This window comes from Malurus melanocephalus, unplaced genomic scaffold (assembly GCF_030028575.1).
Source record: "Malurus melanocephalus ecotype Western Australia unplaced genomic scaffold, MMel_1.1 scaffold_51, whole genome shotgun sequence".
Lineage (NCBI taxonomy): Eukaryota > Metazoa > Chordata > Aves > Passeriformes > Maluridae > Malurus > Malurus melanocephalus.
Genome location: NW_026623283.1, coordinates 2,444,057 through 2,471,045, shown reverse-complemented (window position 1 = coordinate 2,471,045; position 26,989 = coordinate 2,444,057). Strand labels below are relative to the sequence as shown.

Here is a 26,989-nt window from a genome sequence, read left to right as displayed (position 1 = left end):
TTATGAGCTGTATCAAGAGGGTGTCTTACAAAATGTGTAGATAATGAAGAAAAGTTGTTTCATTTTGGGGGAGCATGACAGAGTCAAAAACTGGTAACAGTTCACAAGATAATTTCTACTGCACTTGTACATTTAATAAGATAAACTGTTAGAGTTGTGTTTCCTTTGCRTTGGTGCTTACTAAAGCTTACAGTAATGTTGCTGTGACTTTAGCAAGAAAGGAGGATGGAAAGCCCATTAAATTTGTTAAATTTCATTTTTACTGTCTCCCAGACTGTAGTCTCAAAATTCTGTAATTTGCAAGCAGAGGAATATAAAATTCTCTGGTGCGTATTTAAGATGACAGATTGCTTGAGCAATCCAGTAGTTTGTCTCATCTCTTTAAATTATAAAATGACATGTAAAATTTGAATCAGTATGCAATTAAGTGATGGTTGAGTGATAAAAAAWTTTTTTCCTGAACACTTGCTTCAGAAATGCTCATTCTTCAGCTGCCTCTTATGGCATTAGTGACGTTTCTGATTTTTTTTTTGTGTTTTTTTTTTTGTAAGTAATTTGGGCTCAGTGAATAGACACATTTGAAAAAAAAACCAGCATATAATTGTGAGGCTTTTTGTGATTGTTATTAGAAACAGGTGCCAAGTAAATAATCTTTTTTTTTTTTTTTAAATGGTGGAAAGGTTCATGGAGATGCTTAGTCGCCTCTCTGAGGTAAGCAGAAACTTTGCTATGCAAGACTGCTGCTAATGAGCTTGACTTTTATTATTGCCAGCTGAATAAGCAGCTCAAAACAGCCAACAGAATTTTATATTAGTCCTATACCAGCTGGAATCAGCACAGATGGCAGTAATAATTTCCATCACTGCAAAGATAAATGGCTGCTCTGTTGTAAACATGGAGTGTTAAATAGAGATCCTAACTAATGTATTTGCTAGTATTTTTTAACATATAGAATATCTGTAAGACCAAGTCATGAAACAATGTTAAATTTCTCAGAACTTCATTATTACTATGTGAAGAAAAGCACCTTTTTAATAAGTATTACATTTCAAGAAGGAAGGGGACTGATGTATTTGTAAAGAGACAAAGTTTATGAATCACAGAGGGAATATGTGCAGTTATAGTAAATTAGAATAATCAGTGTCTTGGATCTGGAAGAAAAGGTGGAGACACAATTGCTGGGAAATGTTTTCCTTTTCCTCAGCTTGTGGTAGAGGTACAGAGCACAGTCAAGGTTTCACACAGGCTGCAAGGGGTTGTAAATAGAATGGTCAGTGCTCAGCATTGGAAGAAAAATCCTGTGATACAAATTGAAGCTTAGATGAGGTGATTTAGTTGGAATTGGGTCAGAAGGCACTGGTCGCTATTGGAAAGGGAAAATTGCTGTAAATCCCTTTTCACAATTTTCTGAGATTATGGAAGTAATTTACAGTAATGAAGAATAGATGACTTAAAAGCTCTTCAGGAATTAGTTTGAAAAAAAAAGTTCACGGAAGTTATTTGTCTGTTTTGACTTTCTGTGAATGCAAAAGCATTTGAAACTTGTTCTCTGAAGAAGTACATCTGCTTGTGTGTTGTTTGGGGTTTTTTTAAAGTTTTGCCCAGTTTTAACTATTTTTTAAGTTGTGGCATGGAGGAGAACAAACCATTAAATAATTGCTTTGACTGTGGAGCTCTTTGCAGGATGTGGGTAAAGCAAACAACTGARCAAACCTGGAGGGCAGAGGAGGACTTTTTCATTGTTCGTTGCCAGGGTCACCAAGGCTCCCCATCCTGTAGGGAGCAGGCAGAATCTCCAGCCTCTCACACGATCCTACTGGCAAAATGACGTGTGCGTGTCTTTAGAACAGCTTTGAATTAGTTGTTCACRTAAGTTGGTTAATGGTGTGATATACTGAAAGAACATTTCCAAGGCTGAGTTATTTAGGAATTCTTAGCACTTCTCCCTCTGTTATTCTAGTGTTGCAGTTGACAATGAAGAAAGAGTGAAGGTAGGCTGGGTGTAGTTGTGTCTGCTGCTTTGGGCACCAGAGACACTCTATCCAATGTCACCATGCTGTGCCTTCCTTCTGGAGAAGAGTTACTGTCCAGGAATAAAATTTTAACTTGGACTTTATGTTTGTGTGCTAGACTACCAGGTTTTGATCCCAAATGAAGATGCGTAAGAACAATAATCTTTCAGGAAAATCTGGGGTATATTTTACTTTGGCAGGCAATTCATGTCTGACCATGAAGATACGATCAGCATTCACAGATTGCTGAAGTATAGTCAGTATATAGAGTATACTTTTTTTTTTAATTTGATTTTTTTTTCTGTGATTCTTTTTCTTTTTTTTTTTTTACTTTTTCTTCATGTATAAGGTGTGTTTTTGGAAGACAGTTGATACTGACTGATGAGTTTTTCTTAAGAAAACCTTTTTTGAGACAACTCTTAAAATGTGCCAAGACAAGCTCAGTGAGATTTTAGGTTTGCAAATTCCACTTTTAAGCTGCTGAGTTTGTTGTAAACTAACACTTCACCCAGATCTCTCTATTTTCCTGCTACTACATACATTTCCAAAATCTCTTGGAGTTGTTTACGTGTCCCTCTGAAAACTTAGCAAGGAGATAGCTACTCATATTGCAGTAACAATAGGTTTACTTTAGATATACTAAACTGCTCTCTAGGACTAACATTGGATGCATTTTAATCATTTGGAAAATTAGTAGCTGAGATATCAAGTACAGGGRTACTGTAATTTGTCCATTGTTGTTTGTCCCAAAGCATGAAATAGATAAAGTGCAACTTTAATTTAAAGTTCTTGCTGTTTTGGGATCTGATGCAGACACATTTGGTGGTCCTATGTTTTTATAGATAGGTGGTAGGTACATAGGTATTTCCTGTCTGTGTTAGAAGCAGAAATTATGCCAGGTGCCTATACTCATTGTACTTCTCAGAACTTAGACCTTTTTCTGAAGTTCTCTGTTTGTTTCTCTAACTTTTAAACAGAGAATTTAACGATCTCTGGGGTTGTTTTTTTTCCTCAGGTTGATTTATTTTCTGATTAGCATAGTAAATATTTTGAGTTGTATCACTTGATTTATATAGGTCTTAAGACTTTTTTTTACACATTTGCTGCATTTCCATAGAGCTTCCCTTTACTGTAATTTGGTGTTATGTTTTGATCTGAAGTATGAAACTCATGGGAACAAAATGTCTGGAAGGATGGTTCGATGACTGGGGTTCTTTTGAATCAAGATTCCTCGTTAGTTTTCATGCCAATAGTTGGAAAATACCAATAAGGAAACAATTGCTTTTGTTGGTAATTGTTCCTTCAAATGCTCCTTTGAGGAGCATTTCCTTCAGTTCCTTCAGGAGAAAGGCACGTGCTTTGATGGACAATATAGCAATGTATTTTTACCTCTGCTTTTCTGAGGAGAATCTTTTAGAAAAATATTAATTATCTGCAAAGTATTAGTACGGCATAAGAAACAAGAGCTCATCTCCTGTGCCCTGCATATTGAAATGATGCTGAGTGTGCAGTTTTGGTGTTGTTTGTGCTGTGGGTTGAGCATTAATATGCAGTATATACACGTAACATGCCCCAGGACACAGACACATGAGTCGTTTAATCCGTGGCATTTCAAGCACTCTGTTTTGAAAGATTGCAGACACCTCGTGAAACTCCTAAAGGTGGTTTGTCTATAGAAAGATGACTAAGKGTACCTCTGGATGAATTCAGGCTGCATTTCTCATGCTGAAGTTCCTGCCTTTCAAGGCACAATCCTCTGTTTCTCATATTTCTGACAGTGTCCATTTGGCATATACACCTGACTTGATCTAGGGTTCTTGCTTACCTTGCCCTTTCTGCTCCGGATTCATAAAGCATTGTGTCTTTACATTCTTGGGAAATCTTGTAGCCAAATACTGAAGGGTGATGAGTCTAGGCAGCCATTGGATTATCACTGGCATTGTTGCAACTGTAAGTGCTGTGTTACAGTAGCTTTTTTTCTGCTTGGTTGTTACAGTAGCTTTTTTCTGTATGGCTTTTATACATGATGTAAGCCTATAGAACAGACCAGCTGATTTACACATTCTTTTCAGGTATTTTGGGAAAAAATCCCCATTATCTCACCTTGCATTTCTTTATCGTTGATTCTGTTATATGAAGATATTCTTGCAGAATATGAGTATCAGAATGAATTTTGCAGGATGCTGGGATTCCCACCAAGATCACTGGTGGGTTACAGAGCTCTCCCCACACACCCTTATCTTCTKTTCATCACATCTGACTGGACTGTTGCTCTGGAAACTGTTGTAATGTCGCAAGTGACTTCATTATGATTAAATGAGGGGAAAAAAATAGAACAAAAGAGCACATTCCTGCTTCAACATGCAACTTGGAAACTGAAACTGTCTCACATACATTCTCTGTATTTCAGAGCACTTTTTGGTAACRGCACAGATTTGTCCTGCTAGTCATGAATAAAATGTGTGCTTTGAAATTCCTATTATTTATTTTCTTTAAATAGAATCAGTAAWCAACTGATGTAGTTACAAGGATAACTGGCTTATACTCTATTAAAAGCTGTGCATGGTTCTGTCAAAATAAGAACCGTTTCGTGTTTACACTTCTTTGTCCATCACAGAGACTTTATTAGTTTTTTTTAACACTGACAATGCCATAGTTTCCTATTCTATAAGGGAGTATTTTCTATTTATTTTTAGTATCTGTATAAATATTTGGGTTTCGGAAGCAAGTCTGTAACTGCAGCTAAACAGAAGATTATAAAAATGTACCAAGATGCTGCAAAATATTTTGGCACTATCTCAGCATTGTTACTGATCTAAAGAGATTTCCGTGTCTTTTGTGGTTATTTTGGAGTTTTTTTTCTCACTTTACACTTAATAGCTTGTCTAGTAAATTTAGATTTTCAATCGTGTAGGGTAAATAAACATAGAATTGTCACGAGCCAGATCAGTGATTGCTGTTTGGAAGTGAGAGGGATGAGAACAGGAGGAGGCTCTGCAGGAGTTCCAGCGCTGCTGGGGCACTCTGGTAGATGTGCAGTGCTGGTGGGATGTCCCCCTGGGTCACTTTGCTCCTCAGCTCTGGCTCTGGGTCACTCCCCTGAGTCTGTGCTAGCTCTGTGTGCTGCTCAGGTGCCGGTGCTTTTCTGGGAATCTCTGCAGAAGTATTTTCTGAGCCACAGCAGCCTTGCTGGGCCTTTCAGGGAAAGGGGGCTGGCAGTCAGACCACGCCTGCTCCTGTGCCAAGCCGACATCACTAACAGGTCTGGGGAAGTTTAAAGTGCTTGGCATGGACAGCTTGATAAGTGCCAAAACAAGTGAAGATAGTTTAGAATGTGTTTAAATCCTTTTTTTTTTTCCCCTTCTTCATTCATTTGAGTTTATTGTCACTGGTTTGTTACAGTGAATGAAGTGACTGACGTGTGAGATAGTGTTACAGAAGCTGGTGAAGTACAGAAAATAAGTGGGGTGTGAGACATGCTGCAGAGACATCAGATTAGTATTTTTTCTTCGGCTGCATCTGAAGTGCTAACATTGACTTTTACAGCCATTGATAAACTTTTAAGTCCTAAATGCTTACAAGTAAATTGTCATTTTCTTCCCTAAGAGTGTCCAACACCTTCCTTTTTTGGCAAATCTAAATGAATAAGCCTATCCTGAGTAATACATGAATTATCTTTTCCATTATCTCTCAGGAAGTTCTGATTGTTTCTGAAACGCTGCGTRCTACTGATCTGCTACCTGAGGAATGTGTCCACTCCCTCTATTGTATAAGTACACGGTGTAACGATTAATATAAATCCATTGTTATTCTTTCTGGAAAAATAATTAACAATATTAAAATATTATGTTTTTTGGTACCAAAAAACGTTTTTTTCTGAATGTATTTTTTCATAATCTGTCTAGGTAGATGTAGATGAGCATCTTATTCCTAAGAATTTCTACATAGTATTGTGTCTTTTTGCTTTTCTTGCTGGAATCCTAAGTTAATTACTGATTCATAAATTCAAATCTTGATGTTGATCAAGACAGCCTCTTAGTCATGGTATTTCTCAAGAAGCTCTGAGGTRGGACTGTATTATCAAGGAAAATATTGATTTGTCCAGAAATTTATCCGGGATAAGTCAAATCCTGGTAACACTCACATGCAAAGTGTACACATGTTTTGTCAGAAGTYCATCACAGTAGTCCATCATGAATTATCATCTATTAAATAAAAGAGATAGGATGTGTAAATAGGTATTTAATTCACAAAATTCAGACTGACTTACATTACTGAACATACTTGGTATTTTTAGCAGATACACGTTGTACTGAGGCACCGTATTTGTGAGAGGCCAGTTATTTCTGAATTCTATTTATAGGCTGGCCTGGAATGCTCACATGATATATTGTTTGTAATCTTGGGTATTTTTATTGCCAGTGATGCTATGGCAAAGAGCTTCTCAGTATTTCCATTATACAATTCCATTTCCAAGCTGTGTACCCAGTGCCTAACATAAAGCCTGGCTTGGAGGTTGAGGATGTGCCTCCTCTGCAAGTGGAATAAATCCTGTCTTTGTATTTTCGGAAGAGTTATGTGATTGCAGTGACTTGTATACATTTCATTATCATGTTGCTACAACAAATATTGAAACACGTGGATGTCAGAACAGGATTTGAAAAGTATCCATGGAAAAATGGTCAAAGAATAGACAGAAAACTGAAACTTAAATGCTGTAGTTTGTGTTATCGCTCTGTGGAGTTTAATCCTAAATGTCCAAGGCATAAATGATTTCAAGCTCTGTTACTGAGACCCTGTTAATAATGCAGACCAAAATTAATGTTGGCAGTATTTCAGGTTTTGTTTCAGTGTTCTTCAGTTTTGTTAGGTTCACTTCAGTTCATTAGCACAGTGTTTAAAAAAGAAACAAGAAGAACCAAACAATTTCATTTGAGAGGAGTAGAAAAGGAGGAGCAGAAAATAATCAGATTGACAGGAAAAGAATAGCTCTTATGTGTAGTTGTAATAAAATATGTCAAGGCAAAAAGGAGAAAAACAATTTTGTTATTGTTAGCTGCCTTATACCTGATGATCAGTGATTGTCATTTTCATCTATAAGGAAAAAAAGAATCTTCCACTTGCCTACCTTTCCTCTCCCCTCCAGGGTAGAATGTGATACTATTGACTTTTCTTGACAAGATGGGGTTACATTTGATTTAATGTATACAATGTTATTTTCCTGAGGCCTCTTTTTTTTTTTTTAAGTGAGACAGGATTAGATCGTTTCTGCGGCAGTGTACAAAAAAATGTATCGATTTGTAACTGCTCAAGAGTCAAGAGTTATGGTTCTCATAGTAACTAAAGTAATRTCTTATGCAGATTAGTTTTAAAAAAGTGCCATTTGGGAAAACTAGGTTTCTATTAAAAGGGTACCAATTTTATATATGGTTGTTCAGTTAACTTATTTTTGTCTGAGCTTGACAATAATTTTTATACAATTATTGCATAACTAAAGGAATAGTATATTGAGCCTTTGAGGTTTGGTTCTTAGGGTTCTTTGGTTGTTAGGGGTGGGTTCCATTGTCTACAAAGAGGTTGTTTAGATTAGGAAAAACACACCAAATATGAAAATTGCTTTTCTACTTTTCTGTTGATTATTTAGCTACAGATGTTGCGCAGAGGAGAAGGTGTACGTGTGTTCAGTAAGGCAAGCAAACAACATCCATTCTTGTCAGAGGTAGCACAATGTACGTTAAATAAAAACAAAATTGCAATCCCAGAATATAGCCACTCAATTTATATGAAAATGATAGATATGGAAAGCTGTATTTGAAGGAAGCTTTTGTGTATTTTACTTACCTTGATCCTCAGTATTTGGGAAGTGAGGGGCAGAAAAGCTTAGATGTTTGTATCATTTTCCATTGCAGCCTGTTGAGAAGTAAACTGCAAATAAAGCAAATATTTTTAGTCCCTTAGATTATGAAGCAAAAATGCTGTCTCTAGCCTTGTTTTTGTTTGGTTTTTTGTTTTTTTGGTTTTTTTTTTCCTGGAGTACAGTTTCTTGGATGCAGCTTTTTAATTGGATGATGCCACAAAATTTGTTTGCAATATATTTAAAGAGAAAGAAAAAGTACTGAGTATTGCTTCATGTCACAAGCTTTAGATTTGATTRTGCACACAGGTCCTAAGGTAGAAGGATATTTTACTTTTAAACAATATTTTGAAACTCATACTGTCTTTTTGATTTTGGAGTTTTGTGTCACCTTTATTTCTAATGGCTGCATTATTTTAATTTGCATCTTTTTCTTCTGAAGCAACATTAAATAGTGTGCTAGTAATGGCATCATCGTTTTGGGTAATTGAAAGGAGCTGACCAAGAGGTTCTGTGGTTAACTTACTGACAATTTAGTTTATAAAACTGGTGTCTAGCAAGAGTATTGATTGAATTTTTAAGACTCAGACTTATTTTCTACATTGCTTTTCAGCAACTCCTATTGAATGGTATTGAGTATATTGTTTAGCTGAGATTTTGCACGTGATTTTGTTCCCTTTGCAAGGGATGTGCTCTTTCTGCAAGTTTCTTTAGCCTGTTTTTGTAGAGACTTCTGGAAGATTCAATACTCAATTTTACAGTTCCAGTGAGTTATTTTAAGCTATCAAGGCACTGATATTTGTGCTTCAAGTGTTTTGGAAGAAGCCGGCCACAACCCACAGACTTGTGACTTTCAGCTTCTCCCAGTTAATAAAAAGAACAGACTCAGTWGGGATGAGCCAGGTGTCCAGCCAAAATCCTCTCTTTCAACCCTGAACATCTTSTGTGGAGTCCTGAAGAGACCTCTGCTTGGTCTGGTATTTCTTCTTTCATAAATGAACAGGAGGAGTGGAGAATATGGGTGTGATGGAATATATTGGTGAGATGGTGTTGCTGTGGCTGCTGTTGGAGTGTGGCAGCCACAGAAAGCTGTGGGAGGACCTTCAGGTGGGTTGCGGCCAGATGATAAAAGAGTACATGAAACTCAGTGTGAAACACAAAGCTCTTCTGACCTTATACACAGTCATGGTTTCTGCACACCCAGTTCTCAGGTGAATCACTTTGGAGTCATGCTTATACCAGGAAAACATCAKCTCAGTGCTCAGCAAGTGGGTGAAAATGGCAAGAGACTGTCGTGACCTACTGGGAAAGCATGTTGGGAAAGAGCAGGGAATGAGRGTTTCACGTCTGCAGCTGCAAAGTGCTCTTGGCTCTGTTGTGTTTTGTTCTGGCCCTCCTGTCTCAAAAATGTCTGCTGGACCTAGGAAGGGATAGAGAATGGCAGTAAGGGTGCTGAGCTTATAGACCACTTCTACATAAGGAACTAATAATAAAGCAAGAAGTCTTTAGAAGAAGTCAGCTGGGGTGGGAAAATGGGTATGGTTAGAGACCTGTACATCTGTGAATGGCAGGAGGAAGGATTTACTGCTCATTGCCTTACAAGAACTGTGAGACTTTAACTAAGATTATCAGGAGGTGGATTCAGAGCAAGTACAAAGTTATGTCCATAATTAAACTGTGGACTTTGCCATGGGCTGCAACTTTTTTTTCTAAAAGGTTTCTAAAAGGTTAGGTAAACTAATATGTAAAAACCCAGTCATTGAAGGCCATTAAGGTTAAACATACCTGTCAATTCAATCTGTCCATGTCTGGTGAGAATACCTGTGTTCTGCAGCTGTACTTGGCTGCTGCTGAGTTTCCTGCTGTGTTCATCAGGTGGCTTGATTAAAGGACCTGATGGCTGTCAGAGGCAGGGTCTGCCCCTTCTGTGGTGTGGCAGTGATCTGCAGTCAGTACAGCCTCACCCCTCTCTCTCTGGGTTCATGTTCCCGATTACACATTGATGTTTRCTGTGTACATTCCCTGCATTGCTACAACTGTCAACCCTCCCACTGCCTTGCATTTTTCTGGCAGAAGCAGAGCTGAATGTGAAAGACTGTGGCATGGAGCTAGGAGCAAGAAGTTGGAGAAGAGCAGAAACTCCTTAAACTGGCTTTGCCTCTTGGGCAATTACAGTGAGGTATTCCTAGAGCAACTGCTGCCAATCTCTTTTGGGCTGAAGCTTGCTCATTCTGCCTCAGACCTGAAACAGCGTACACACTTGAAACCTTACCTGTTTTTCCTCCTTCCCATCTCCTGCAGAGATAAAGCTATTTCACCTGCAAGCTAATTAAAGATACAATCTCTGCTTTCAAAGTTTTCCTTTCTGTGCGATATTCTCAGAAAGAATTTGCTAGCTAAAGTAGTTCTTCAGGTTTCAAAAATAAATCAATTTCTGTAGTTCTCACCTCCCTTCTGGTCTCTAATGCAAATTGAAATGTGTCATGATTCTTCCCTTTTCAATTCCCAGAAAAGTAAKGCAATAGTTCTTCAGGAGTACAGAATGAATACAGCAAAGGCTGGAAAGAGTTACACCTTCTGTGCAAAAAGATAATTTATTTCCATATTTACCAGGTTTCTTAAGTGCAAAWGTTTCTTCATAAACAGCTCGGTATGAATGCAACATAGGAACTATGCCATTCYAAGAGACTCTTGGTAGTCTTGGACTTGGCACTATCTTGGACTTTCGTTGTATTCTCTATATTTCAGATTCACAATGCTTAAGAAATATGAATTCAAACTGGTTTGAAGAGGAGGAGAACTGCAGAACTTCCCTAGTAGGAGTGAGTTTAGAGCTGGGAGGGAAGTGCAACATATGAGAGCACATGTAGAAAGCCAAGTTTGATTGAAGGGTTACATTACAGGTTCTTGGTACAAGAACAAAATAAATGAGATTAAACTTCTTCACTAAAAAAATTTGGGAAAGCTTTCTGGACAGCAGCAGAATGAGTCAGAATAATTCAAAGTCAATGCTGTTCTGCCTCATGGAAGGCTACTCAATCTCTAAAGATTTTATGGCATCATTGCCTGTGACTGTTAGAGACTGTGTGACCTGGAGATTCTTGTTGTCTGTTTTACTGCTTTGTTCAGCCAGCTAATGTGTATTGGCAGATGTAAACTCTCTCTTTRGCAGTAAGAATAGACATAAATAATTTTTYRTTTCTGTCTTTTCAGGAAAYATTGAAAATCYATTTTAGTTCTTAATTGTCTGATCACATTGACTTGTGTACCATTATACTGTGACCTCTTTCTAGACTTTTTAGAAGCCATCGATGTCTATAAGGTCTGAGATTTCTTCTGTTTCTTTTCAACTATCTTGTAAAAAGCATTCTTGCTGTACTTGTCATCCTGTGAGTTCCCGTTTACTCTTTGAAATCACTGTTTCTTATATTGAAAACTGCTTGTAATACTTTATTAGGGATTTTACTCTTGACCTACAGCRTAGTATTGCTGTTTGTTTTCAGATGAATTGACATTTTTATGGGACAGAGGCCAACTCTTTTGGGTATTGTAAAAATGAAGTCTGTTGTAACAAAACAAATAAATTATGCTGCTCTTCTGTTTTTGAATTAAGCACTACAAATGCTTGCATTTAGCTRTGGACTCATTCTCCACTGAGGCACTTCAAAGCTGTAACTGTCTTCCCTTTATAGTAGAGTCTTTATGTAAAGTCAGCAGTAAATCAGCTTTGTCTSTTTTACCCATTTTCATCGCTGACTCGCACATGTGAATCTTCTAAGATTTATTCTAATTTGTACCTTATTCCTTCTCAGTCTTACAGAGTATTTTTTTTCAGAGTTTTGTCCTTTAGGCATTTCATTTCCACTGCAGCTGCACCATCACCTTCTTAGTAATGACTGTGACCATCTGCTTAGAAATGAAGAATTTGCTACTGTGATAATAAAAGTGGTGCTGTCCCAGCCTGTTCACTGAATAATGAAGAGGTGAAACCTGGATGCCCAGCCTTGCCTGATAACTTCTCTTGATGGGCACAGTGAATAATATTCTTCMCAGAAGATTGTCTGTGTTTTTTGGAGGTGTGAAAAAAAATTTGGTCGTAAACGCCATGTATGAAACCCCACTGAAGGTTGCTGAGCTACCACAAATTTTATATTRCATCGAACTTTTTTTTTCTATTAAATTGTTATATATGCTAAGGATTTTTAGATGTGGTTTTTTAATTGGCTTTTTTAAAATTGACACAAGTCTGGGATTGTAATAATGGTTAAAAGTTCCTGAGTCTCAAACCTAGCATGTCATATTTTATCCATTTATATATTCATATTTTATGTTTCTTATAGATGATGTCCATACTGCTGCTGTGTACCACATCTTTAAAAAGCGATTTTAGCTTTTTTTGCAAGCATATTGATGTTGGAAGCCATTCAACCCCCCTGCTCAAGCAGGGCCATCTAGAGCAAGTTGAACTGGGTTGTGCYCAGACAGCTTTTGAGTATTTCTAAGGAGTGAGTCTACAACCTCTGTGGGCAGCTTGTGCCAGCTCTTGGTCACACTCACAGTGAAGAAATGGAACCCTCTGTGTTTCAGTGTGCACCCATTGYCTCTGGTGCTGTCATTGGGCACCACTGAGGAGAGCCTGGCTCCCTCCTCTTTGCACCCTKCCTTCAGGTATTTATATACCTTGATGAGCTTYCCCTCRAGCCTTCCCTTCTCCAGGCTGAACAGTGCCAGCTTTCTCAGCRTCTGCTCACAGGGAAAATACTCCAGTTCCTAGTTTAATTTTTGTGTATATGTGTTATTATATTGTTCGCCATCATGTAAAACCAGACTTTGGTAAGAACATGAATCCAGCCATTTAGGATTCAATTAGGTCTAGAAAAATAATTTGCTTAATATTGGATTCAAATACCATTTTGGTCTTTTAATTTGTTATCTGTTAAGTTAATGTATTTCAGTCATAAGTTGATCCTTGTTTTTTAGCCGTGCAAAGGTGTTAGACTTGTATTGTTGCTACAGGTCTAAATATTTCCTATTTTACTGTACAAAAGTGGTGTGTACTTCATTTTTCAGTCCAGGAAGACTTAGGGATCTTGTTTTTTTTCCCCACAGTGCTCATTTTAGTGGTTGGATAGAAGTGTGGTGTGTTTGTCACTCCTGTAATTTGTGATTTGCCATATGGCACTTGGCATGGAGGTGGTTGTCATTTCCACCAAGTACATGTTACATGCATCACATAATGCCTGCTAGAGGGGTCTGGCCTGGAAGCTTTACTATRAAAAAGGAAATGCTTGTGGCTCAARGGGATGTTTATACAAATTGTCACATTCACAGCTCATTGGAGAAGGGGAGCCTGTTAAATACTTTTTCTTTTCTCACATCCCTTATGGGGTAGAATGTTCTCTTTTACCTTTCTGGTGTCTACTAGAAAGGTGTCTAACCTCTGTCAGAGGTCCTCAGATGAAAAAGCACCTCTGAGTGCCACAGCAGTTGGCACCCATCTCTGCTGGGAATGATCTATTCTCAGATTGTAGAAATGCATTCAGGTTGTACCTTTCCATGATAGATTCAGTGACTCAGTGCTTGATGTAATCTCTCTGTGAAGGKGATTACCTGCCTGTTTTGTTAACTGATAAACTTGGAGCACACACCCGTGAAGAATTTTTCTAGGCTTTGGAAAACTTGTATGGTTCATTTCATGGCATACGCTGGGTTCTACYTAAGCTTTGCAGAGCTCTGTGGAGAGATATCTAGAGGTGTCTTTTTGCCTGAGTGCTATGTAAGAATAAAGTCTCCTTAATACTTTTAGATGTCAGTCACCAACAGCTCACAAGATCTTGTTCACTGTTTTACGTAGAATTGATTTGAGTTTACATTCTTTGTATATTGTTCCATACAATAAAYCTTATTTATCCCATGAATCACCATCATCATCTTTCTCTGCATAATGTCCACTTTCCGGGAAATGTTGGTTGTTAATGCTGTCTGTTAAAGCAAATAATGTCATCTCAGAGTTATCAAAATAGCTGCTATTGCAGCCAGCAGAGATAGACCTTTTTTTTCAAAATGATTGTGGTGAAGCGATGGAATTTGCTATGCTAAAGTGGATTGTCATCAAATCTAAGTTGTAGTTTTAAATGCAAATTAATGAATAGTATTTTTCTTTTGATAAGTTTATTTAATATTCATGTCACTAAAAACAATGCTRGGATAAAACAAAAACAGTAATTTATGAGTTTTGCTGAATCCCAGACAACTTTTTCATATTGCAGTTGTTTAAAGAATGCTAACATAGATTTGCAGAGCTGTGTGAAAGGATGAAGTGTCAAACCCAATTAGTGTCTCCCTTGAAATCTCATTAGTAAAATAAAGTAGATGACAAYTGAATGATAGTTTTCCCTGTTATGATAAAGGAATGTGACAGTGAAACCTGGGGGTTCTTGTCTGTTGGACAGCCAGAATACACTGTCAGGACTGGTGCATATGCAGTAACTTCTCAACAACATCCTTATCCTGATTGACTATGAAAAATACACTTATTTTGCAGCAAAAAGAGTGTTTTTTCTTCTTTTTTTTTTCCATTTGTTGAGGAAAGTAAGGTGTTACAACCAGAGATCAGATGCAGTTACTTTATTTTCACCTATGCTTTAGTTCTTGCTGTTCCACAGTGTTTCCACTGATGAGAGATTTTCTTGTCTTCAGYCTTGTCAATGGGCCTGTTAACGGCTCTGTTTATGTCCTTTCAGCAAATTGTAATGCCTGAACTTTGAACCAGCAACCTAAAAAAGTTAAATTTAATTTATGAAATGCTGTGTTGTTTATCAAATTTCCTTCACATGCCCTTGGAAGTGATCTGTCTTGGATCAAATACTGTATRTAGTGATAAAATACCAGTATATTTTTCAAAAGCATTGAGCACTACCTCCACAAGGGGTATCTCTTCACTGGTGTTTTGATGGTTCTTACAGGCAGCATTTCTGAGGGAATGTTAAAGGAGCAGTAGTGTTGAAAGGGAGCATTTTTCATTGATGTGGGAAACTTAGGATGTAGTTAATAGCCCATCACTGGAGARCTAACTCCAGTAATGGGTTGGCTGTGAGAGTCTGGAGTTGAAATGCCAATTAATGCTTGGGTTGTTTTCTCCTTGGAGAGCACTGGTAATAATTGCAACAGGAAAAGAATAAAAGGTGCCTAATAAATGCCATTGCAATTTTATTAACACTCCTAGAATGTGTTGCCACATGCTTTCCAGAACTCCAGCATGTTTTCTCTGACAGCAGTTTCATTGCATGCAGGCTAAGAATCATTCCTTGGAGACTACCCTCAAGGGCTAATAGATCTTGAGTTCTGAGATGAGATTCTTTTTCCCGTCCCTCATTTCCTCGTCCTGATTAGTTAAACCTGATTAGGTGGGAAAAATCTACTTGTTTAGATTTTTGCACATTCAGTTTTATTGAAAAGGAGGGGAAAAACTGGTTTTAAAAAGGACAGGTCTTCTTGGTAATGTACCTGGGAGCACTAGGTAGACTTTAATTCCTTTGCCTTTTTGTCATAAGGCTGTAGCTGCATGTTACTAAGGCAAGCTTGATATCCTTGTGATTGTGGCTATGTTGTATTTGTAATTGGTGTAGCAGGTTTTCATTACAATGTCTGTCAAGAGCCTTGGGTAAGTTTTGAATTAGTCTGATTAACGACGTGGGAAAAATAGATCATATAACTTGGTGGGTTCTAGATGGGGTCTCAGCAGGTTTGCATTAAAGCTCTTGAATCTCATAGCAGAGTAACCATTTTAGTGAGTTTTTGCCTTTTCAGTAAAACTAAGCAAATTAACTGAAATGGGCTTTAAAATATGTGGGAGAGTATTCAAATTTTAGTTTTTTAGAGAGTTTTCTAGCAGAGTAATAGATTAATCTTTCTGCTGATGGGTGGTGACTGCTCTCCCAAGCCAGTTGCTGTTTGCAAAGTGGTGTGTTGTTGCAAGTAGGGCAGGTATCAGTCCTTTTTCAGGTTGTCAGGAGAAGTTGTTTTTATATGACATCAAAGCTTCTGTGTAAAGATTAGAAACACTTGAACTTCACATCAACAAATTGTTGGCATTGGAATAATAATGCCTTGGGCAGTAGAAATACTCAGAATTTGGGAGTGAAGGTAAGTTAGCAACTAATGATGTTCCTGACAGATGTCAATTTGTCTTTCATCTTGTAAATGACAGAATATAATGCCTTTCACTTACTTTAATGAGCTTGTGTTGGTTTCATAACCTGTGGTTTCATTGCTGTAGTGASTGAACATCAGTAGAACTGTTTTATGGTGAAATATCCAGGTGTCTTTGTTTCTTTTGTGTCATGGAAGTCACTCTGCTTCTGTAATATCTACTTTGTTTAATTTGCACTAGGGTATTTGTCATTCTGATTTCAGTGTCTGACTTTTCTCTCTTTGTATGTGGTAGGTTTCCATAAAGTGTRTGAGAACAACTTGTTATTAGAGTATGCATCAGTTTCTCATGGTGTTTCTGATTACGATCAGCTACCACCTTATTATGCAGGCATTTGCTCAAATTGCTTTACTTGTTTGGGGTTTTTCTTCTTCAAAGGATTGTTTTGTCTGTAGAACAGGCTTTTGCTGGGTAGGAGGATTAAACAAGGCATGTGCTGCTCACCTTATGCAAGAATATAAAATAACTAATTATTTAAATTTGTGTATGTATGTGTCCTCACACAGTAACTCTTTCAGGAGTCCTGGTATCGAATAGTGATGCCAGGTGCATTAGTCAGCTGTACAGGAGGTACCCCAGACAAGCACAAAGGTGGGATGCTGTTCCCTTTAAGGGCATTGCCCCTGCCGTTTACTTTACTCTGTGCTTAGAAAATTAATGGGATAAATGGGCAAATAAATGTCCTCTTTCTGTGTTCTTTGTAAAGAAAGTGGTGTACTACCAGTAGTTTGCACGAGGTAATCACCTGAAAGTGCTGCTGTGGCAGACTGATCTTTATCTAGGTGGTTTAGGACAGTGTTCATCAATAATATAAAGCCACGCTTTTTAAGGTGCTTGGTATCAAGCCTTCAGGTAACAGCCTGCAGTGATAARCCAGGAGACATGGAAAGGTCCTAGAGCTGCGTGACCTTGCTGTAAAAGATGGGAGAAATACGATCCCTCTGCTTCTACATAATTTACACTGTTTGCAGTTAGGAGTGCTGAGTGCTCACTGTGTGCTGCTGCACTGGAAGCTTCGCACCCAGGATAAACAAACAGCGCAGTTACTCTGTCCTGGACAGCGTCTCCTTATGGCCAAACTTCCACRGGTTTGCTCCCTTGCACTCTGCCTTCCAGGGAGGCAAACACACACTGCTGGTGACCTGCTCAGCCTGAGTTGTAAGGCAGCCTGAATTCAAAATCTAAACCAAATTTGAAACCACTCAAAGATACTATAGTATTTGTTTTGAACAGCTGGTGTTCAGACTCCAGAGATGCTGAAGCAGTGAAATATAAGAAGTACTATTTTTATCAGGATTATCTGTGCAAATTGATCATCTTTATGCTTATAGAGGAAAGGCTGTTTTATATGATGAATTGAAAAAACCTGAGGACTTTTCTCTACTTGCTTGTATATTGATAGTTGCTTGTAATAATTTTTTTGACYAGTGACCTTGAAGAGTACATCAATGACCATGTAACCACTAAATGTAAGCAATTATATGTTTGGGAAATCAGCGAGTAGCATGAATTCACTGTGGCTGTACATGTGATGAACACAAAAAGTTTTTTCAAACTCAGTGTCTTAGATGTTGGCTTTTGGTGTTGTCAGCTTACAAGAGCTGCAAAGTCGTCTGGTTCATTCATAGATACTGTGTGTGGTTATTTTAAATAGCTGGTTACAGCTACTTCATTGTGATTAACTAATGTGAGAAAGTAAAGAAAAAAAACCCCAAATACTTCCCAAAATGTGAAATAATTATAGTGCAATTGTGCCTACATGGCTGCTTAGGACAGTTGAATTGGAGATGAATTGGGCTGTGTGCATGTTCCAAAGAATCTAAGACCTGTTTTTCAGAGACACCTTGATCCTCTGTCTCCTTTAATGTGGAGTACCTGGTTTTATGCCTATCTTCTCGTTTCAAAAGGTGCCTTGTCCCTACTGAGGGTGACTTCCCTGACTGGGGGTTGTAGGTGATTAGGGTGATGAAGCTTCATTGTATGAAATGGAGATGAAAAATAATTCTGTCAAGGTTTTTTTGATGTATAAAATGCCTTTCCTTCTGGTGGAAGCAACATTTGGTTGGAAAAGCTGACAAAATGGGATAAAAAAGGTCTCATTTTGAAAATTACTAAGACTTTAAAATGACCGTATCACATACTTCTGGATGCTCATAGTCCACGAGTGTCTTCTGTTGCTTCCTATTGCATGGGACTAGTTTTCTAGAATATACAATGTCATCTTATATCAACTTTTTGTATGACAAAAGGAGACTCTTATGAGAGAATGTAGATAGTTAAAAAATGAAGARAGAACCTTTGCTGCTGTTAAACTGCTAGCAAAGTGCACTCCTCTCATGGTGAGCTGTCACAGGCAATGGGCTGAAGTGCTAGGGAGAAAATGTGAGTGCAGTCAGGAAGACTTCTCATTCATGTGCCGACACAGAACATAAGAACTGACATTTTGGGAGTCACTTCTCTTGGCAAAAGTGGGAAGTATTGGGTTTGGTTTCAGCAAGAGGTAACAGAAGAAAGTGTTGGCATTAGCACAAACCTTTCTGTAACAGATCTTTCTTAATCGAGCTTGAAGTTTGAGGCAGCTAAGCACTCTGAGATCTTGATGTGTGTTAGCCAAGCAGGGCAGGAGAGGCTTAGTACTGTGTGAAAAGAAAACAAAACAAACCCTGAGTAGATACCCACGGCACAATGCTCAGTAAAGTTAGAAAATCATTCTAGTGATGTTTTACTAAAGTCAGATGSCTTAAGGACAAAGGCAGGAGGAAGTCTGGAAGTTCAGTAGGCTTTGTGGTCATGAAATTCATACTTTTCCTCTGACCTGTGAGAATATTTTTCAGACTCTTGGTGGTATTTGCTTGAGTTCCAGGCATGTGAAAAAAGTCAGTCTTCTGTCTGAGTGTACAGATTGAGGATGCCCATCAGGTTAAAGCAAAATCTGCTGTTGTGCAGATGCATTGCAAGGTTATGTTACAATTCTGGTAATTYTCTGAAGTGTATACTAGCTGTCCACTTCAGAGGAGATTTTTTTTTTTTTGTCTTTCAGAAGGCATAGCTGCATCTTGTCATTTGACACCATGGGTGACTAGATATGGAATTAAAAATTCCTGGAGATAAACGTTTTATTTGTTATATTTCTGATGTCCATAGGTGTGTTTTGTGTGTGTCCCTGCCTCTCCAGCCCCTGCTGTGACGCTGAATCACCATACTTGTATAGTCACTGTTTGGAAAAAATTGAGACAACTTCAGTTATCTATGAAGCTAAAACCTGCTGTTTTCTGGAAATGGAAAGAAGTAAGGAAGCACATATATTAAAAAAAAAAAAAAGGCAGCAAAGCAAACAAAAAACAATATGTCAAAAATTGGTTGGGCTAATGCAGGATTTTATAGCACATCTTTAAGCTGCCACAAATTTCTGGTGAACCATTCTGTGTTATTAGTTTGAGTCCTTTGATTGAAGTATTTTGGAGTATTTCCACCTGAATCATGGCCAGAATGATGGCTACACTGAGTTGATTAGATGGAATACCCAAACAGCCTAAAAACCTATCCAGTGAAACTGAAATAGCTGACTTATTCCAGAGGCCTTTGATCACGTTGCTGTTGGTGATGTGGGGAAGTGCTGAAGTTGGTATGAAGAGTTAYATGACATATGGTAGGAAGCTGCAACTCCCTGTGCTTTGAAATCCCAGAGATCAGTTATGCTATTGGGAAGCTCTGCTGTCCATCAGGGGTTTAAAAAGTTGCTATTATGTTTTCCTTGAAATGCACATCAAAGTAAAGTTAGAGGAGAATTCTAAAAACATAGTGGCTTACACTGCTKAAGTAAATACCTTAAGAAATGTGCAAAACCATTTGTTTACTTCTGTGATGTTCTGTACCTTTTCCAATTAGGGCTTATAAGAATGATCTCAGGAATTAAAAGCAGCTGATAAACTTTCTGTTTTATTTTACTTCCAACTAAACTGTTTAGGACTTTTGCTGAACCTGTACAGCAGTCTATCAGGAATTCTCTAGTAAAGCTGATGTATTCCTGAATTATTTTTCAAGCTCTGAGTGTATTTAAAACTTTTCCAAAAAACCTTGGATKACTTCTTTCAATAGGAAGTTCTCTTGGAATTTTAGAGGTGGTGCTGGGACTCTGTCTAGACAAGTGGATAACGTTGTGCTTGCATCACAGCTGAAAATGGATTGAAATGGAAACATTCAGGGTAGAGCTAAATGTATTTTTCAATTAGATAAGGGTGCTTTCTGCACAAGTTCTGAGCCACCTGTACATGAGGTAGCCATGGACTGAGCTGTGTAGCCACCACTAATGAAAGGGTAAAGCTGCAGCAAGTGGTTTGGCTGGGAGGCAAACGATGTTTGCATTACACCAGTCCTGTACCCTGCTCTGTCTGTAACTTCTGTTTCAGGCAGACGTGTCATCTGAGCTACAAGCTCAGAGTAGGCAGAAAAGATAGCATAAGATGTGTTTGTGGATTTGCGTTCTTTCAGAGTATTTTGCTGATCCCTTGTATTGTGGGTTGCTAAGAAAACTGCTCAAAGTGTTTTGTGTCTTCTCTGCCCACCTCCCGACTTGGTGGGGTTGGTATGTACTGACTGGCGGATGAAAGAGTGGCTTGGTCCCAGGTGTTTCTGCACTGAGAGTGTAGCCTCTTGATACTTTTGAATTTTGTGTAGTGTCTGTTGCTATACCTTTCATCTGTATCCTTATCTTATAAATCTTATTGCATTCTCTATGTTGCTTGTCTGTAGACCTTTGTGGTTGTATTTTTTCTCTTCATCCACAATTTTTTCCTTCTTTCATCCATGCTTTTTTTTTCCTTGATGTGATGAGCAAGTGGAAATTTCGTATTTCAATATATAATTAGAGCATGAATGGCCTAAGTCAGTCTCGTTCTGCACTGTGCATTCACTTCTCTTGCATTGGCATCAGTGAGCACAGGGCTGCATAGACAGGGCAGCAATCTCACTTGAAAACAATCATACCAGAAAAATCCAAGCTGATTCAATTTGTAAAGTGGCCATATGCCTGGCAGCAAAAGCATAAAAGCATTTAAGGACAATTTAGTGTCCTTAAATGTGAGCTAGTGTCTTTAGAGTGGGGGTTTGTCATCCCTGTGTCATTTCTGATAGCACTCGTTGGGGTTGGGTGTGAAAGGTGATTGTGTTTTTGCATTGGCTTCTTATGYGCTCTGTGGGCTTTCTGTGGCTGGGGAGAACCCAGCCTACACAGTTTTTCTTTTTTTCCAGCCTTCCATGATCTTTACAARAAATATTTGCTTGACTCTTGCCTTGAACATATTTATGTAGCTCTGCTGCAGTCAAGTGAGGCTTCACCCTGGCACCTTGGCCTGCAGTTTGCAGACTGRGTTTATTTGCCATCAGAGATAGGCTGTGTTTTGTCTTTCATGACCAAACTGATGCTTGTCTTCCTTCTGGAACCAGTTCTGTTAGATTTTTATATCTATGAGGAATCTGATACTTTTTAATGTGGGACTGTATTAGTAATTAAGTAATTACTGGTTAAAAATATGTGGTGTGTCATTTAAATATCTTCTGATCTGATTACTCTGAAATACATTGTGGATTAAAAAAAGAGTTCAGATTATAGCAATGACATACACTGACTTTGTTTCCTTTTTTTTTTATTTGCTCCCTTTATGTGAACGGTGTATTCATGCTTCTCATCACCATTGCTGGGTTTTTTTTGCCAATCATCTAGAAAACCACCTAAGGTAAGTATTTTGTCTCTTTTTACATTKGTATCTGCTTGAAAATACGGAGCAGCTCAGAAGTATTGGGCATATTGCTGTAGTATGTGATCAGTATAACTCTGATGAAGGAAAACATATTTTCTCCAGACTTGCAATAATAATTTCAGAAGAATGTATTTTACTCCACCTGACATGCAAGCAAGGCACATGGCTTGTTAAAGCTGTGACCAGGACAAGCCAAAATTTTAATGCAGTCATTAAAACATTTGAAAGACTGAGTAAGTATTATGTATAAAACGTAAGTTCTGCTTAAAATTAAAATACTGTTATGAAAAGGCAACAAAAAACAKCTAGTAAAAAATAAACCATTTTTGTTTGCACTTGAGGATAGTCAGGAATTGGGAATTAGTGTAAAAATTGCCAAAGTGCACCAGAATTCGTGTAGAAAAGATTGTGGTTTTTTGCAGTGTGGGGGAAGGGCAGGAGAACAAGTGATATGTACCTATTGGGACATTCAATAAAGTTCTTCTGTCAGCTGATAGACTTAACAAAAGGGAGTTTGATCATTGTGTTTTTTACAAAAGAAAAAAAAGGCTCCTTTTTTCTGTTGCTGTAATTCCACCAGAAAAATTGTTTTTACAAGAGCCTTYATTTTCTGTAATACATCATTTGTGTTCCATTACAGGCAGATAAAGTTGTTCTGGGCATTATGTAAAAGCTTACGTATGGYTTTGTATTTCCTTGACAAAACCAGAACAGCTGCACTCTTGTGCATAAATGTCACGTTATTGTTAGGTATAGTTGGATGGTCATTAATATCCTTAAGCTATAGTGCTGAAACRTATAATGTTATGTGAAATGTTTATCAGATTGAGACAGAGGAAGGTTTGTACCATCTGTGAAAAATAGCCATTGCTGAGGTTAAAAAGATGTGCTATGAAATTCCTTGATTTATACAGTTTTTAGGGTACTACATGTACCTGATTTTCAAATTAAAAATTTTCAAATAAAATTTTGTAAATACTGGAAATGTGCTAGTTTATCATCAGCCATAGATAAATTGTTTTCCCAATTCAACTTGATAACTTAGAAGCTGYGATARGAAAATTTCTGTAAAGATACTAGGSTRCTATTTTGCTTTATATTTTGCTATTTCTACAAATACYGCATTTAAGTGTAATTTTGTGACAAAGGTAGAACAATTGTTCTGAGCCAAGACCTGTGAGCTGTTCCCCAGGTTGCCTTTGGATTTTCTCTCCATWCTTCTTCAGCCCTGTCATAGGCCTTGTTTGCCAGACAGTGACCAACTTTTTTTTTAGTTCTTAATTGCTTCCATTTACATTAAGCTTGTGCAGACTCTGTTTGCCATTCCCTTGTGTATCTCCTTTATTACTTATCTCCATCAGCAGTTGTAAAACAGATGTAGGAACAGCTGCCTGATGAATAAAAGCTGCCCTTCCTCTCTTCTCCCATCCTTTTCTTTTTAGGAACCTGGTAGCCTTGTAAGTCACCCAACCTGTCAGACTGACTGCTCTCAATGAAAGCAAAATGTGGTTAATTGGCCATCTCTTGGTCAGGTGGAAATGGCTGTTAAACATTGGCCATCCATTTCTGACATTTTATAGCTTCATAGGCAATGTGTTAGGRATTATGTTCCATCTGGGTAATGCACTGCTAAATGCTGGAAACCCCAGACTCTSTCCGGCCGATAGTGAGGATTAGACTTCAAAAGAACAATGAATGTGAAATTAAACTCCTTTTAAAACTCATTTTGTAATTTGTCTTAAACTGGCAAGCAGTTAATATTGGATATGGTMCTCATTACCTGTAAGTAGTTTGCATAAGTATACTTGCATGCATAAACCCTTAAAATTATTAATTCTGCAAGAAATTGATAAGGAACCTGAATGAAAATGAGTTCTTCAGAATGTTGCTTTGAGTTTTTAAAATGTGAGCACCCCTTTGGCTGTTTTTTCAGATTTTGTGAGACATGTCTGTAGCAGCAGGYACAATGAGTCTTCTAGTTTAAAATCTGCAAGCCACAGTTACAGATGAATTTGAGACAAAACTCCAGATTTTTCACTGATCTGTGTGATGGATGCGTGGACCTGCATCCCAGCTTGCCTTGTTGAAGAAGCCATAACCTCTAGTTGTCTCCTTAGCTTTCTTAAACTCCTGCAAGTGTTTGTTGAAGCAATCAAAGTCCCTGATTACCAGAACAAATATTTTCTACAATTTCTAATAGTTGCTATCATTCCAAGTGTAGTTCTCTACAGCATAAAAATGGCCTACATAAATTATTTTATTTATTTATTTATTTTATGCATACTTACAATAAGTCTGGATACAGGATTACCAGGATTCAGCACTTCCCAGCTAGTTCTTTCTCATAAATTTCCATTCTTACRTGATTGTGTTGAACATACCCAGTTCATCCCTTCATTCAAAATCTTTGGTTTAGAGCCTACTACCCTTGTGTGACAGGTGGCTGGCAGCTTCCTTTTATCTAGCTTTCTCTTTTAGATGTTAGGGTGAAGTATGAGATACAGAACCTTTCAGAAAATCAGAAAATTTTAAGGCTTGTGTGCTAATTCCCTCCGTTGTTTAAAAGCCCAGAACACTATTAAYGAAATAAATGATGAAATAAAATATTGAAATAAAGAATACTATTAAACACCTTCCAAAATGTAGTTAAAAATTAATTCACATAGGATGCATGAAGTTTAAAAAGTTTTGTATATGTCGTAGGTACCTCTTCAAATGCATTTCAATAGTTTTTGTATAGTAGATAGGTACACTTTTGGTACAAGTTGGTAAAGGTGTTTTTATAAAAAGGCATTTTCAATGTGTGGTAATGCCCAGTTTCAATACTGACCATTGAGTCTGAGACTTAARCATTAACAGAACTTCTCACGACTTTGATAGTCATATTTACAGGGGGTTTAATAACTGTTTCAGGAAAATGTATTCCGAGGTGAAAAGTTAGTAAGGAAAAATAATTATTCTGCACACTTCTATTAGGAAACAGAGTAATACCCACTACCTCCCTTTCAAGAAACAATAATCAGTGAAGAGAGGAGAAGGAAGGGAGCACATTAGATAATACATATGCTTTGAATCAAAAACTGTCTTGATGCCAASTAGGCTTCCATGCTCAACTTGGGATTCCTCATCCTGCTGTTCCTGCACTGGGCATCAGAAAAATATAAAATAATTATCTTTATGATCATCTTTTCTGTACAAGGATTATTCTTTTGGTAGGATACTGTCCTACAGATATTTYCCATAAAATGCCTTCCTGATGTGCATGTTGAAGAGCCTTGCTGACTGGGACCATGTATCTTGCTCTTGTGTGCCTTATTGTTACCCTGTTAATCCCTGTGTTTGCAATCTGTTTTCCCAGAGGTCTCAGTTGTCCATAAAATTGTTTTGGTTGGGTGAATCCTTGAAGTATGGTTGCTGGGATTGTTCAAGGTTGCTGTTTTGGCATCACTAATCAAAGTAATGTTTAAGTGCTTGCCTGCCTGTTTTAATGGAGAGGGGAGTTTCGCTGCGGCTGCTCTGCGTGTTTTGCAGATACTGCATGCCACAACAGTTTCTGCCTTTTTGCCTGACACTTTTTTTTTTTTAAAGTAATCTTGTTACTTCTRTTAGAAGGATTTGGCAATTTTCCAGAATAGATTTTATAAATAGATAAAATCCGTGCCCTGGCTTTTTATGTTTAGTATGAAAACAAGCTAAAATGCTATATTTACATTTGTTTTATCTTGAGACRGAWTTTTTCTCTTCCTATTGCATAACCRTTTTTGACCTTTTGAAAATCAGTCTGACCAATTTTTACTATTTTAAACACATCCCAATAAAATCTGCTTTTCTAAGAGAAACACTTGGCTGCAGGCACATATTTTAGCTTTAAGAGTCTCTTTGCAAGATCAGTGTTCAAATTAGAAGTCATTGAATGATCCTGTCATCATTTTCCTTGTTAACCAAGGGGAAAATGTGTAGGACGATAGATGAAATTGGCCTACAKTACTGCTGACATTTAAGTCACTACACATGAGCTCGTTTAGCTGGGTAACCTTTTTAACTGCTCTGTGTGATCCACTGCGGATAACACTTAGTTTTAAGGGAGTAAAAATGAGCAGTTTTGGATCCTTACAGTAGGGTGTGGGGGTTGTTTTTTGAAATTGAATTGCTTGCCATTTGATCATCGGAGAGACTAGGTATTGTTACCAAGTCCCATGAAGAAAACTTCCATAGAATTGGAATATGAGGCGAGAAACAGTAGTTCTTGGGCTGCAGAAGTCAGGAAAAGGATTAATATTCTTACTGATKACATTTTTATGCCTAGATTTGAKGATTAAATGCACAAAAGRTAATTTAAAATGCCCYCTACTTATGWGAATGTCTGAAGACAGGYGWAGTAACTGCTGCATTTTACTTGCAATTCAGTGGCCAAATGACATCTGTGACTCAGTCACATCAGGGAACATCCTGATTCRTGGTGATGTCTGATTCTATTTGTGCTGCAGTGAATGACTCAGGCCACCCTGTTAGACTATTATTTTGGGGTTTTCTTGTTTTTTCTTCAGACAGGAATTCCAGAATTCATTTCACTCTTGTGGACTGAGTCTTGTCTCTGTATTGAGTCTTCTCTCAGGCCATTTAATGTGTTTTGCATTGGCCTGAAGGAAAGGGGAGGTGAGGTTACTGTGCTAACCTGATGTTACCTTCTGGAATATTTGCAACAATAGATAGCTTGGGAAGGATTACATTGCAACATATCTGTAGACTACCTTGTGTAGTAACTTTGAATAGCAGGGACTTCAAGATGTTCTTCATCCCCAAAAGTCAAAAGAAAATGATCTATCATCTTCCTCACCTCTGGATTTGTCTCTAGGGAATTTGCATGTTTTGGCTAACAGAGCCTGTGGCTCTTGCATTTGCATGCATGGTGTTTCTCACAAAGGAGATAAACTGTTGGATGACCAGACAAAGAAAATCTTGATCCAGGCGAAGTTTTAATAAAAAGGTGGTTCGAGATTTTCCCCACCTCTTGTGCTACCCCACTCTCCTCCCAAAAAAAAACCCAAAATAACAAAACCAGAATCTATATTGTCAATTCATCCACATCCAGTTTATCATGGCAAAAYGTAGAAAATACACTGCAGCTTAAGGTGTGTTTGTAGCAAACTAA

General features: G+C 37.8%; 1 protein-coding gene across 5 annotated transcripts in view; it reads left to right on the top strand.

Annotated features, from left to right (window-relative positions):
* Positions 1 to 26,989, top strand: part of KIF13A (kinesin family member 13A) — a 103,632-nt gene that overhangs the window by 18,264 nt on the left and 58,379 nt on the right. For all 5 annotated transcript variants that reach the window (XM_057365356.1, XM_057365355.1, XM_057365357.1 and 2 more), the window contains exon 3: positions 21,801 to 21,813. In XM_057365356.1, coding sequence (XP_057221339.1) covers positions 21,801 to 21,813 — 13 coding nt within the window. The remainder of the gene's footprint in view (positions 1 to 21,800; positions 21,814 to 26,989) is intronic.